At 39.0% G+C, this 14,271-nt stretch overlaps 1 protein-coding gene across 22 annotated transcripts in view; it reads right to left on the reverse strand.

Moving 5' to 3' along the window:
* LOC120533089 (ankyrin-2-like) overlaps window positions 1-14,271 on the reverse strand; it is a 299,192-nt gene that overhangs the window by 107,576 nt on the left and 177,345 nt on the right. For 20 of the 22 annotated variants that reach the window (XM_039759758.1, XM_039759764.1, XM_039759759.1 and 17 more), the window contains 2 exons: window positions 14,123-14,221; window positions 9,403-9,475 (listed from right to left, as the gene is read on the reverse strand). In XM_039759758.1, coding sequence (XP_039615692.1) covers window positions 9,403-9,475; window positions 14,123-14,221 — 172 coding nt within the window. Of the gene's footprint in view, window positions 1-7,093; window positions 7,151-9,402; window positions 9,476-14,122; window positions 14,222-14,271 lie in introns of all 22 variants that reach the window. The other 2 variants (XM_039759757.1, XM_039759780.1) reach the window with 1 other exon arrangement.

Consider the following 14,271-nt stretch of genomic DNA (forward strand, 5'->3'; position numbering starts at 1 on the left):
ACCGTGTAACGCTTTGTTAATAACTGCTATTTATTCAGATGGAGCAAACACAACAGAGCTTTTCCTGGACGTATCCATATTAGTTTTCCAAATGCTTTACTGGAGCGTAGTCAACTAAGGTGTGATGTCATTCCCAGCTCCAACATTTGAGTTCTGAGGTAGATTGAATGTAGCATAATACCGCGAGCTGTCTCACAGATTTGACATTTTTTGTTGTTGGTGGTGACACAGATGACATACAAGCAAATCAATGTGCACATGCGCGCCATTTTGGAGGATAGATAAGTTGACATTACAGTTAGAAACAGCAAGTCACTTGTACTTATGAGTGCGAGCCGTCAAGAAAGGCAAATCTGATGCAAGCAAAATATCGGAATCGAGCGATGAGGCTTATAATGTGAACGCAGCCTAAAACAGAAGCCAGTTCTTGCCGTCAATGAGACACGTTAGTCTGTGAGGTGAGGACTGCACTTTCAAGGGCAGAAGGTATAAAGAACTGGCCAATGAGCAGAGGCAGGAAGGGGTTCAAAAGAAAGAAACAGATTTTCAAAACCAAAGTGAGATTTTGTGACTGCAGTTTGGGCTGCGTCACTGCCAGAGGAAAACAGACGACTGGGAAGACCACCAACACTGCACCTTCATGAGATGTGCAGTCGAGAAGTGCAACACTCAGCTTGTGCTCGGGACGCATTCAAAGGGAAATCCCTGGAGGGGTGGGCTACCGAATGGTGTGAAAGTGTGGCATCACTTTGAACTGCACTGGTTTTTACATTCTGCTGATTTCAAACAGACTTTCTATTGACTGCTTTCATTAATATTATGGGACTGTTGATGACAAATTACACTGTTTACATTATGCCACGCTTGTCCTATATTTGTGCATTATGAACATCCATCCATCCATTATCCAACCCGCTATATCCTAACTGCAGGGTCACGGGGGTCTGCTGGAGCCAATCCCAGCCAACACAGGGCGCAAGGGAGGAAACAAACCTCGGGCAGAGCGTCAGCCCACCGCAGGGCACACACACACACTAGGGACAATTTAGAATCGCTAATGCACCTAACCTGCATGTCTTTGGACTGTGGGAGGAAACCCACGCAGACACGGGGAGAACATGCCAACTCCATGCAGGGAGGACTGTTCATTTATATACTGTAATCATTCATATGTTTCATAAAAAATAAATGAGTAAGACGCATGTAAATAACGATGCCTTTAGTTGGTAATTGAACAGATTGAGTGTAATATTTAAATTGTGTGTTGAATTTGTATTTTGAGTGTAAGAGATTAAAAAAAAACTTATTAAAATGATTTTAGCACAAGGCAGCAACAGAACAACATGAGAAAAAAAAGAAGGACTTTCTGGAGGATCTGTAGAAGCAAATGGGATCAAGTTAGCAGGTCCTCAGCTGGCTTGCTTTGCATTTTATTGTTATTTTTGCCTGCTGGTTATGAAAAAAGAAACAATGAAGGGTTGTGAAAACACCTGTATTAAAATGAAGGGAAAAGAAGTCTGTTGCATTACCAGCAGTAACTGGGTACTAAGTTAAAAAACGACCGAAACGAAAACCTGCAGCTACCGTCAACCTCCATGATCCAAGTTTGACACACCTGGTAAAAACATTAAAAAATGCTACAAATGTCACAAAGACCTCAGGGCTTTACAATGGAAAAAAGTACAATTCCTCCATTTCTGATATTCACCATGCATTGAGAATACAATTATAAAGTAAGTGAACTGAGCCAGTCTTCTTTTCAATTCAGTTTATACAGCGCCCTTCATAGACTGCAGGCGCAGAGTGCTGTGGTAGATGCACAGGTAGATACAAACACAAACTTTACTAAGTACTAATTACAATGATGGACGGATTAAAAGGAAGAAGTCTACGTGACCATCATCATCATCAAGCCCTTCCGTGAGAATCCTAAATCCAAAGAGGACTGTTTCATTTATATTAGGTAGAATGTCCAGAGGGGACTGGGCTGGCGGTCTCATGGTCTGGAATCCCTACAGATTTTATTTTTCTCCAGCCGTCTGGAGTTTTTGTTTTTCTGTCCCCTGGCCATTGAACCTTACTCTTATTCGATGTTAATGTTGATTTATTTTTTATAATTATGTCTTTCATTTTTCTATTCTTTAATATGTAAAGCACTTTGAGCTACTGTTTGTATGAAAATGTGCTATATAAATAAATGTTGTTGTTGTTGTTGTTAAAACACATTCACTTCTGCAGTGAGCTGAAGTACCAGATATGCTTCATTTCACCTCCCTCTGTCATCACAGTTTTGTATAATCATTCCTTTATTCTTTTTTGTACTTGCTTAGCTCATTGCAGGATCCCAGTGAGCCTCGGCCTACTCGGGCACATCAGTTGCAAGGCAAAAACCAAAAGTACACGGCACAGCAGTAAGCCACGAGTGACCCTCATGCTCAGGCACAGCCACACTCTGAGAAGTGGCCTTTTGAGCTGTACTGGGAAGTCCGAGTCAGAGAGAACATGCGAATGTCACACAGAAAGTACATCAACAGAGAATCAAACCAAACAAACCCCACAAGATAACTTACTGTGTACACCTTATAAAGACCCTTGAATGTTTGTGTATTTTAGATACTGTATTCTTTTAGACCAGTTTATAGTGATGAAGAATGTAACGACAAAGAGTCCCCATGGAAAACCTCTACTGGCTTGAAGAAGAAGAAGAAAGTGCTGCTCATAAACACAATTACTGACGTAAGTGTCAAGATTAGCTAAAATCACCTGGATGTATATGGTAAGTATATGCTTTCATAGAGCCATACATTTAATTTGGCTTTATTTATTATGCTGTAGATTAGTTATTGGTTTTAAAATGTTTCAGTCTCTCTGAAAATGGTGAATCTGCCATTTTCAAAAACATATAATTGTCTGTGTGCTGTCAAAAATTTGTTACTGTCCCTACTAGTTAGGCAAAACATTTATTATCAGCTTTATTTGTTGTGTATATCAGTGTGACATATAAATAGGATTCAATTTTGATGTAAATTCTGAGCTTTTGAATGATTTGTGTGTTAGTTTAGCACAGGGTTTCCAACTCCGGTCCTGGAGGGCCACAGTGGCTGTAAGTTTTCATTCTAACCCTTTTCTTAATCAGTGATTGGTTTAGCAGATCCCTGCATCAACAGCACATTACCGGTGTGTTTTCCTCTCCTCCATGTCAGCTGCTCAAACAATCACATTGAGAAATCAAGAACTTCATCTACATTTGAAATCAACGGTAACCACTATAGACTGCTTTATTTGCTTTCATATCTTTTCATTAACTTTAATAGCAGCAAACGGTTTCTACTCAATGGGTTGCATGTACATATGCCTAGGTAAAATGTAGATATATACTGCATATATTTATTTTTAAATATATTAATTAGATGTGGTTGTTCTATTATCTGCCTTAACGTATAAATATCTTAATTAAAAAAAACTTTTTCTGAGAACAGTGAAGGTCTGTTTTGCACTTTTGTAGCAGCGCTACTGGGGAATAAAAACTTCAACTCCCAGCAGTCCCTGCAGTGGCTCTGATTGGTCATTTGCTGAGGGTACACGGGATGCTGGGGACAAGGAGGCCAGCGCAAGATTTATAAGGAGCCCACTTATACAGAGGAGACAGTTTTTTACTGTGTTGTGTCTGAGTTGCGTGTCTGTTTGCCTTCCCGTTCAACACCTGTGGATTTTTGTTTTGTCCTGCATCATCTCCTGTTTCGGTGTATGGACTGTCTGGTGTCCGCCTGCTGCATTAGGACTGTACTGGGATTCATTGTCGACCTGCAAAGAAAGGAGCCCTCCTGATCTCATTCACATGTCATCATCCCGTCAGGAAATACTGGTAGGGCTGATGTTTTTATTCACCTACAGTGAGCTGATCTCTGGACCATCCGTCTCCATCATTTCATTACATCAGTTGCCATTTTCTATGGACTTCATTGTGTGTAGTTTTTTGTTAGCTTGTTACTGTTGAAATTGTGTTTTATTGTGTATCACCGGAAGAGAACTGGGGTGGGATCATTTTAGTTTGTATTGTTATATTTTGTTTACTATTGTTTAATACAGTCTTCAATCTCTGTATTATTACTGTTTGCTTTGTGTCTCTGTGTGTGTCTGTGTGTGTGTGAGTCAGGCCAAGGCTGGGTGTGTTTCTGGGATCCCCACCCAAAAAATAAAATAAATCACGTTAAAGGCGGTGAGAATCTTAGCTATTTTTTTAATACTGATACAACCTTAAGTGGCTACATTTTGCTTAATAACACTTGGCTGATTTTGCATTTAGTATACTTACATCTATTATAAATTATCATAGTATTAATTAATGGTAATAATCCAAGTAAATGTGGGATGTCTTTGTTGTAAGAGCCATTTTCCTAGTTCTATAAAATGTATGAATATTTACTAGATGATAATGCATAAAATATGGGAGGTTCCTATAACCCCCGTGAATAGAATTGAGTTGGTATTTTCCTGTCATTTCTTAACAGTTTTTGAGTAAACAATGTTCTTTAGTACGTGTTTTGCCTTGACTTGTGTAAGGTATAGAGGCATACGGTTTTTTAACCGTGTCCTTGAACGAATTCCTTTTTATGCTCGTGTTCGTGCTTATGCATGTCACTGAGTCTGGCGCATATCTAAGTGCCAACGGCCTAAGGGTCTTTTGAGTGTGAAGTAACTCGTAAATTAAAAGATCTAAGTTTCGAACCGTATGTTTAAAGCATACAGAAGAAGAAATAAATAACCTTTAAGTACAAGAGTAACCAAAGCTTCATAAGAAAAACTAAGTTTATAGAAGATACATTTTTCCCTTTTTTATTTGCCTTTATTCTTTGTGTGTAACTATTTTTCTTTTTATTCTTGTATGGATTATTTGCCTTTAACTTTTACTAAATATTTTTAAAACGAACTTTTGGACTGAGAGATTTCTTTGACACACGTCTTACCCGTGCCTGACTTCACCTAATGCAAAGGCGGCTACATTTGTTTTTATTGATTAATCTGCGGAAAGCACCTTGGGTTGCACATAAATGTATGATAAGGTGCTACATAAAGTTATTATTATGGCTTTCACACTTATATATTGATTAATGGCTTTTGCGACCCTTTGTAAAGCAATCAAGTGATGAAATGCTCAGTTCTTCAGCCATCCAGATGTGAGTAAGACATGAGAGAACCTTCTAGAGGCGGAGGACACCTGATGTATCAGTGCCATGTTTTGCCTATATGAGGTATGATATGGGGTGGTGATTGTGTTCCATTTTAACACAAAATCACTTCAGCAGCAGACCTGGAAATTCTTTTGCCAAGCAAGGAAGTATATAAAGGATGTTCAATAATTTATCTAACTGACGACAGTAGTAGGGTGTTGTACCACGTTAGCCATTACGGATGCAATGGGAAGTCAAGCAAAATGACCCCTTTTATTGGCTAACTGAACAGGTTACAATATGAAAGCTTTCAAGGCACATTCGGCCCCTTTACAAACTTTACTTAAACGTTACAAACTGGCTGAAGTACGAGGTATGTGAGTTTATCACCTTTGCCTATTTACTTGCTTACATTTTGCAGTTTTCATGTATTTTTCATTTTATTTCTGTGCGTACAGCTGTGCTACGTGGCTTTGCCATTCACGGGGGCCAGGTTTGGTATTGAGCTCTGCCTGGTGAGTTGGCACTGTTTGTTGAGTCCTTGGGGAGATGGAATGGGCAGCTACTGTGGTGTGCAGCGATATCAAGCAGGCATATGATCTGCTAGCTATGTGCTCCAATCTATCAGCCGGGGCCTGTGCTACAGGAAGTCAGCATATACTCATAAATAATGACGGTGCAGACTCGCAGTAACTCCTTACAGATCTTAAAGGGGTTGTTTTATTTTTGCTTTCATTCTGTCAGTCTAAATTGTATATATATTGATTTATTCCATTGTCACTTTGCATACCATTTTCCCTATCATATTTTATAGTAACGCCAATACAACCTAATGTTATTTCCAAAGCCTGACGTGAATGGAAAGATCAACTCTTGAGTCAAAGGACATAAACTACTTGATGATAGTGTAATCAATCACTGCTTTAGAGTTGAAAAGAAGGATATGTGCCCTGGGGTCAAAAAAATAAAAACGTCAATGGGGGGTCTCAAAGAGTGGGCATACTCTTTTAAAAAATATGGCAGACACAAAAACTTGCATCAGTTCAAACAAAAATCTATTTTCTTGAAAAAGTAAAAACTGTTTGGAGCCACTCTGCCACCACTGCTGACCAAGAAATGCACTATATAATGGAAAATACTGTTTGACTGATTGGTCTCCTAACTGCAATTCCGAAAAACATACTAGTAATTGAAACAAAAGGCACTATACTATAGAAGATAATGGTTTACTATAAGAAGCTAAAGTGATTTATGATAGTAATGGCTGCATTAGGAAATATAAAAAAAGAAAATAATGAAAGAGCATATTGGGGCAGCTTAGCTATTAGCTAAACAAATGAGCCTGATGGACTGAGTGGTCTCTTCTAATTTGTCAATTTTCTTACACTCTATTTCTTATAACGTCTGAATGACTGTTTACGTGACAATTTGGATTTATTTTGGTCAGAGACAGAGCTGATCATGAAAATGCCACCAAACTGCCCCCTATGTACATTTCTTACAAGCATGCAAGGCTTAAAGGAGCTTGATCTGCACTCAAAAAGAGCAATGGAACTGAACATTGGATTGCCACCAGCACGGGAATAAAATCTTAAGGTTCTCTCTTAACTATTTTGAAACCACTTTCATATCATTGAAGTGCACTTCTTTTGGTAGAAGAAAAAGTATTATGCTGTTGCTGAAAAGTCAATTTCAAATCTCCTCAAGTACACATTTAAGGCATGTTGGATTTTAACCTGTGATTTTCAATGCTTTATTAAAAAATCCCCAGTATAAAACGGGTTAAGCATTCATTTAAAGAACACAGGGGCATTCCTCCACTGAAGAAAACCATGCGTTAGGTTAGTCACAGGGAAAAAGAAAGGATTTGATGTTTTAGTCAATGAAAATTCTTAATCACAGCAACTGCATAACTGTTGTACCTTCCAAGTCGATTGACTCTCCATCTGTAAAGTGCTCTTCATCGTATCGCCTACGGGCTGTATAATACACAATGTACATTTGATGACTTGACGGACAGGCCTACACAACACACACACACCAACTCTGCACTCCATCAGGAAAGCTTTCAAGGGTATTAAAATGTAAATTTAAAAAATAAATATTAATTAATCAGTGCAGGGGATCAAAAAGATTAAACTGATCTGATGGAACAATAAATGGCAGCTTTCCAACAGTGAGATACACTCATGGCTCACTAGACAGCAGGCCTTACCTTGTATTGCACTCTTTTACTTTGTGACGGTGCTCTATTTGGGACGGGTGCCACATGAGACAGTGACTGATTGATTGACAGCTGGAAAGGGGTCTTAAGTCATGCAGTGTTATAAATAACAAAGAGAACGTTCATTGTCCGTAATTTGCACAATTTACCCTTATTAATTAGTATACAACATACAGTAGAACCTCTGGACACGAATGTTTCCAAACACGTACAAATCGAGTTACGACCAAAATGTTGGCCAAAATTTTGCATCTGTTCACGACCACACGCTCTGGTGGCGAACAAAAGCACTGGATGCCAGTTTTCCTACGCGCGTTCGTAAGCGCCAATGATTTCCCATTCTCCGTTTTCCACTTTCTTTTGTTTGCATATACAGGGCCTAACAAAGCAGCTGATGTTGCAAAAAGAGCTACAATGTTAACCAAGCAGAGGCCTCAAGTGCTGGAAGAGGAGGAAAAACTGCTGCTAGTGTGGTGGAGCGAGAAGCACCTTGAAGGGGATAGCGTAAGCGAGGCGATCATATACGAGAAAGATTCGTGGCGATTTACTGAAAAAAAATCCTTCTTCAAGTGGCGAAGATGAGGAATTTAAAGCCAGTAGAGGATGGTTTGAAAAGTTTCGTAAGAGAAGTGGCATTTAATTTTTTTCCCCGTGTGCTTAAAACTCATAAAAAAAAGTGTTTACAGCGAGCGGTTCATAAGAGTCTAGCGCAAACTCTTACAATGTTAGTTTTCTCTGTTGTTCAAGGGTTTCTCAGTGTTATTCAATGTTTTTACATTTAATTTACTATTAAACTGTGTATTCTATATTACAATGAACTATTTTTGTGCTTAAAAAATACATATTTACATACAGTTTGTACGGTCTGGAACGGATTAATTGTATTTACATACAATCTTATGGGGAAATTACGTTCGGGTCGCGTCCAGAGTTTTGAAACGAATTACAGTTGTGACCAGAGGTGCCACTGTATTTTTGGGATGTAAGGGGAAACTGGAATATTGGACAAAGAAGCACATAACCTTAAGGTTAAATATGAGAATGGCATACACTTCAGAGAATGGCAGGACCAGGAATTAACACTGGGGCTCTGTAGCCAAGAGGCAGCATCACTAACTACTTAGCCATCTTTTGAATGTTGTATTAGACAAAAAAGAAAGAGGAGTACAATTTTAGATTCGCTTTGAGGAATCAAATCAGCATTATCTTAACAAAACTACTGCGAGTAAAAAAAAGAATGTATAACATATGCCCTATGGCACTGATCCTGACCTCTTACTTGTTGCTACAGTCTGTGGCTCCCGGTGACCATGAACTGAATAAACTAGTTGAGATTCTACAATTGTTTTGCAAGTATTGCTTTATCTAAATATTTACTAATCCTGTTCTTTCCATTACAAGGTTATAAGGCGGCCAATACTTTACCCAGTGGCAACAGTTGCAAGGTATTAACCAGCCTAAAGAGGGAGCCAGTCCTCCACAAGACACCTGTGAATTCATTCCCTATCTGCTTACTGTAGTTGCCAAGTAAGCTGGCACCACATCTACAGTCTGGCATATGAAAGGAAAGTGGAGTTTCCATAGAAAACAGAGAGAACTGGCACACATTCTACACAGAGGGCACCACAGCCAGAAACTAAACCAGGGTCCAAGAGCTTTCAGGCAGCAGCAGCTCCAACATAGTAGCTATAAAACTTGGAATGGCTAAAAAAGAAACGACATTTATATCATAACTAACATATTTGCTTCCTATGGTGAAGAACAAAGCCTGTAATTTAAATTAATAAAATTGTCAGATTTGTAGCATTTGAAAATGTGGGCTGCCCAAACTACTGTAGGTCAAGAATTCAAGAGACATAAATTGAGAAACTTCAGAAAACATAATCTGTGAAACCCAGTGTAGCCATTATTTACACTAACATTACGGAAAAGCAAAATCTGTTAGTAAGTAGGGTAAAACAACAACAGAGCTGGCGCTCCTTCCCAGGTATTTGGCAGGCAGCTTACCTTCCTCATCAGAAACATCAAGCACCTCAGTCATTGTCTCAGGAACATTCAGCTTATGTTTCTCAGTCACTGTCTAGAATAGAAAAGAAAACGACAGCTTAGAAGCAGAATGAATTACTAACATTATTTGTGTAACTTTTATATCAAATCTGCTGGCCATTTTTAAGACCTGATGTCCTCCTGTATTTCTAGTGAAAATTAGTACCACTCACCCACTATAATGGGGCCTAGAAGAGTAGCTTCTTAACATTTTCAGATGATTCCTGCTTGACGGGACCACCTTGTTCACATTTCAACATTTTAATTACAGTGTCTTAAGAAAGTATTAAGACCCCTGCACTTATTACATATCGTGTTTTCCTGCAGCCTTATGTCAAAATCATTCAAATTCATTTAATCATCCAAAAACACTCAATACCACAAAATGACAAAGAGAAAACAAGATTTTAGGAATTCGTAAAAATATTAAAACTAGGGGGCTTCCCCCCTGCTCGCTTCGCTCGTAAAACCACAAAGTCAAGCGCCTGCTCTTCGCACCAGCAAACCCTGTCACTTGCATATGTGGATTTCACTTTCACCAAACAACAAATCTTAATTCTCGCAGATACACCTCTTCATTGGGAACCCTGATGGCAACGTGAATTAGACGATCTACAAGTCTCCGACTTAAAGTTTAAAGCCAAACAATATCGACATACTGTAGTTCTATTATATCAACTATGTCCATATATTCAATCTCCTTTCGCTGTTACCTTTTCGTCAATATCGCACTGAATTTTGATTCCGTGTTTGGAACTCCATCGTGACAACGCAACGTATAACTGCCCGTGAGTGAATATCGTTTCTTTCTCTCTACACGAACTGTGTCTGACAATAGCATTCACACAAATGAGGAATGAATGAATGAACTGTGTGCGTGGTTGTAAATGTTTTAGACATGGGCGGGACTTTTCCAAATCTCTTTGCATAAAGTCTCATCTTGAGGGGCATGAAATTTTCTCTCACAGGATTTCACTTTCACCAAACAACAAATCTTTTAATTCTCGCAGATTCACCTCTTTATTGGGAAGAAACGCTACTTTTTTTTCCCCGATGGCAACACAAATTAGACAATCTACAAGTCTGTGACTTAAAGTTTACATTTGAACAATATATTTGATCTCTTCTTGCTGTTCCGTTATTTCTCCGAGTAATAATTTCCATTTCTTATCGCTAATGCGATCTTTACCATCATTTTTTTGAGACTTATGAATTTTCCTACTTCCATTATCTCTAACCTGCACTGCATGTGTATCGTACCATCATTTTTGAATTCTTTACAACGTTCTACTTTGTCATCTACTCTTTGTCTTTTATTTCCGGCCCCGGGCCTGGTTAAATCTCTTGGCACAAAGACTCCTCGTGGGACGTGAAAGCATCTCTTTGAGAAAGTCACGTCTCGTCTCCTTCCAAGATTTTTTTTTTTATAATAGAGAGACTAAAAACTGAAACATCTCATTGACACAAGAATTCAGACCCTTTGCTATGACATTTGGAATTTGACTCCAATAATATAATAATATAATATAATAGTGTATCCCATTATATTGATCATCACCGAGATGGTTCTCCACCTTGTTTTATAGACAACTTGTGGTCAGTTCAACTGATTGACCATGATTAGGAAAGGTACACACCTGTCTACAGAAAGGCCTGCGGCTGAGCAAAAAACAAATCATAAAGCTGAAGGAATTGTCTGAATTGAATTGAATTGTTTCTTTTTCCGGTTTCTTTGTGGTGGCAGCCTGCGCCACCACCACCTACTCAAAGCATCATGATGCACCAACATTGATGGACTGAAAGCCAGAAGTCTACGTGACCATCACCATCAGGTCCTTCGATGAAAACGCTAAATACAAAGAGGACGGTTTGATTTATGTTAGGTAGAATGCCCAGAGGGGACTGGGTGGTCTCTTGGTCTGGAACCCCCACAGATTTTATTTTTTTCTCCAGCCTTTGGAGTTTTTTTTGTTTTTTCTGTCCACCCTGGCCATCGGACCTTACTCTTATTCTATGTTAATTAATGTTGACTTATGTTTATTTTTTATTGTGTCTTCTATTTTTCTATTCATTTTGTAAAGCACTTTGAGCTACATTTTTTTGTATGAATATGTGCTATATAAATAAATGTTGATTGATTAATTGATAGAATGTGGATTGTGCCAAGGCACAGATCTTGGAAAGCCCCAAAAAAATGTATGCAGCACTAAAGGTCCCCAAGGGTACAATGGTCTCCATAACTCTTCAGTGGAATAACTTTGGAACAACTATACCTTTTCCTTTAGCTTGACGCCCAACTAAACTGAGCAATTTGTGGAGGAGGGCATTAGTTTAAAAAAAAAAAAGGGGAGAAGAACCCAATGGTCACTCTGACACAGAACCTGTGTGAAGATGAGAGAAACCTCTAGAAAGACTATCACCACTGCAACACTCCACTAATCTGGGCTTTATGGCAGACTGGCCAGACAACACATGAAAAAGGCACTTAAAGGACTCTCTGATTATGAGAAACACAATCCGAGATGGAACTATTTAACATCAATAATAAGCATCACATCTGGTGGAGACCAGGCACCACTCATCACCTGAATAATGCTATTCCACTGGTGAAGCAGGGTCGTGGCAGCATCAGAACAACAGAAGGAGCAGGGAGGCTAGTCAGAGCTGAAGGAAAGTGAAAGCTGTTTTGTTTGATTTTGTTCATTTTGTTAATGAAACTGTATTTGGCAAGTAACATTGTTAAGTACTTGCAAGGAAGAATTTCATTGTACTCTGCACATGCAACAACAATGAACATACATAGACCTTAAACTATGTTCAATTATTTATTTTGTAAATTCTTTGTTTTTCTCCTTTTTATGTTGAGCCCAGGGAGGTGGGGCCTCCCAGTACAGCAGGTGTTCCCCTAACTGGGCTGCTCCTAGAGGTCAATTTAAGAGCTTGCCAGGTCCCAGCCAGGTTGCCGAGGCATTAGCTCTTCCATGATCTATTTCGTTTGGCTCCCCTGGTGGTCCCTCTTTTTTTTCTAGTTTTGTGTTCCAAATTACTTTCCTACAATAAAACGACTTTGTATTTTAGGAGACTTATTGCTACAGTTTCTTTTTCATAATGAGTTCTTTGGGATTCACTGTTTGACTTTTTTGAAAACTTAGGACATTTTTGAACTGTGAACGTCTTCATTTAATTTAATAAATTAAATTAAAATATATCCATCGTTTTTTATTTTTAGGCAAGGGTGTTTGTTGGTGGTTCCCCTCTCTCTTTTGGTTATTTTTAGCCCTCAGTCCACCACAGACATTTCCTTCACCTCTAAAAAATAATGGAAGTTAGCATTTTGGAGGTTTTAGAGATATTTAATGGACCTTTTTTTTTTTTTTTTTTTGGGATTTAGGATATTTTTGAAGGTGCTAATTTTGAACTACGTCTGTTATGTCATTGCACTGATGAAGGTTTGTGACGGCAACCAGGTAGACCGATATCTAGATAGAAAAGGGTCAAAAGTGGGAAATCAAACCTACATGCAAAGTCAAAGTCAAAATGAACTGCTTTTTTATATTCTAGGAGTACCAAGTGTAAGTTTGATTGCTACTTTCATATTCACCGAGCTTATCAAGGCTATCAGAACAACTGTGTTAAAAAGCAAGACATTGTTTGGTTAGTAAATGGCATTAAACCAAAAGAGTTACGCTTTTATGTGTGTCACGATAGCACTTGCATGTTGGTCAGTGCTGGTGACAGCAAATCCCTCAGTAGAGAATCTTGTGGAGTGACTGGCAATTGGCACCACTTGAGACCTTGTCTTTTAAGGACCACTATGTTTATGTGTTGGGCGAAAGAAGTTAATTAGCAGCAAAAACAGGTCACTAATTAAGAAAAGGGCGAGAATGAAAACCTGCAGCCACTGCGATCCTCCAGGACTGGAGTCTGAGACCACTGATTTAAATAAAGACCTCCCGTGCAGCTGAATAATCTCACCTCTCAGTGCAGACCCCTAAATTACAGCACCTTCATGAAACTACTACACATTGCAAAGATGCAGTAAGTTTAACTAAAAAGAACTAATATGGTGCTACTTTTTCACTACATACTTCTGAAATTGTACAGAAAGAGAAACGTGCAGCTGCTAATATTTCATATGGCGGCTTTAGGGACTTGTTAGCTGGTGCTCTGAGTACATCACGTTCACTCACATTATTACTAATTCATGCCCAATCTATTTATAAACACTCATCGAGTCAGAACAGAGGAGTATTCCAAATGCATGGCTCCTTTTATTTTTTTTCAGCTCTTTGCTCATAGCAGTTTTCACATATTTTAACCACCGTCTCAGATTTCCATGCGGAGAAGTGTGTTCACTGCGGCACAGTAAGGACCGTAAGACCATAGGCTCAGTTTTTGTTATCTCCAGCTCAGTCTTCAGAAATTGCTTAAGCTGTGACAGCATCTAACATGGTAAGTGGAAGGGTGGGTCAGTTTGGAAATGTGCTCCTTTGTCCTCTAGAATTAACCTTTATCTTATTCTCCTACAAGTCCCATTTACGAAGCATGCACACATGAACACCTTTGAGCACTACAGTGCCTTTTCTGCTTTCTACTGATTGTGAACCCACAGACACACTTTTCAAACAATGCTATAAAAGAGGACCCAGCCAAAGAAGAGCAAGGCAGGTGTGGTACTCACCGTTGTGGTAGTGGTGACCTCCTCAGTTACAACCTTGAGAGTATCGACCACTGAGATGTAACCCAGGCGCTTGGCGATTGCAAGAGCAGTATTGCCATTCTGTAACGAAAAAGAGAGAGTGAGAGAAGGGGCGGAGGTAGGCTGCGTTA

The sequence above is a fragment of the Polypterus senegalus genome, chromosome 7, assembly GCF_016835505.1.
Source record: "Polypterus senegalus isolate Bchr_013 chromosome 7, ASM1683550v1, whole genome shotgun sequence".
Lineage (NCBI taxonomy): Eukaryota > Metazoa > Chordata > Cladistia > Polypteriformes > Polypteridae > Polypterus > Polypterus senegalus.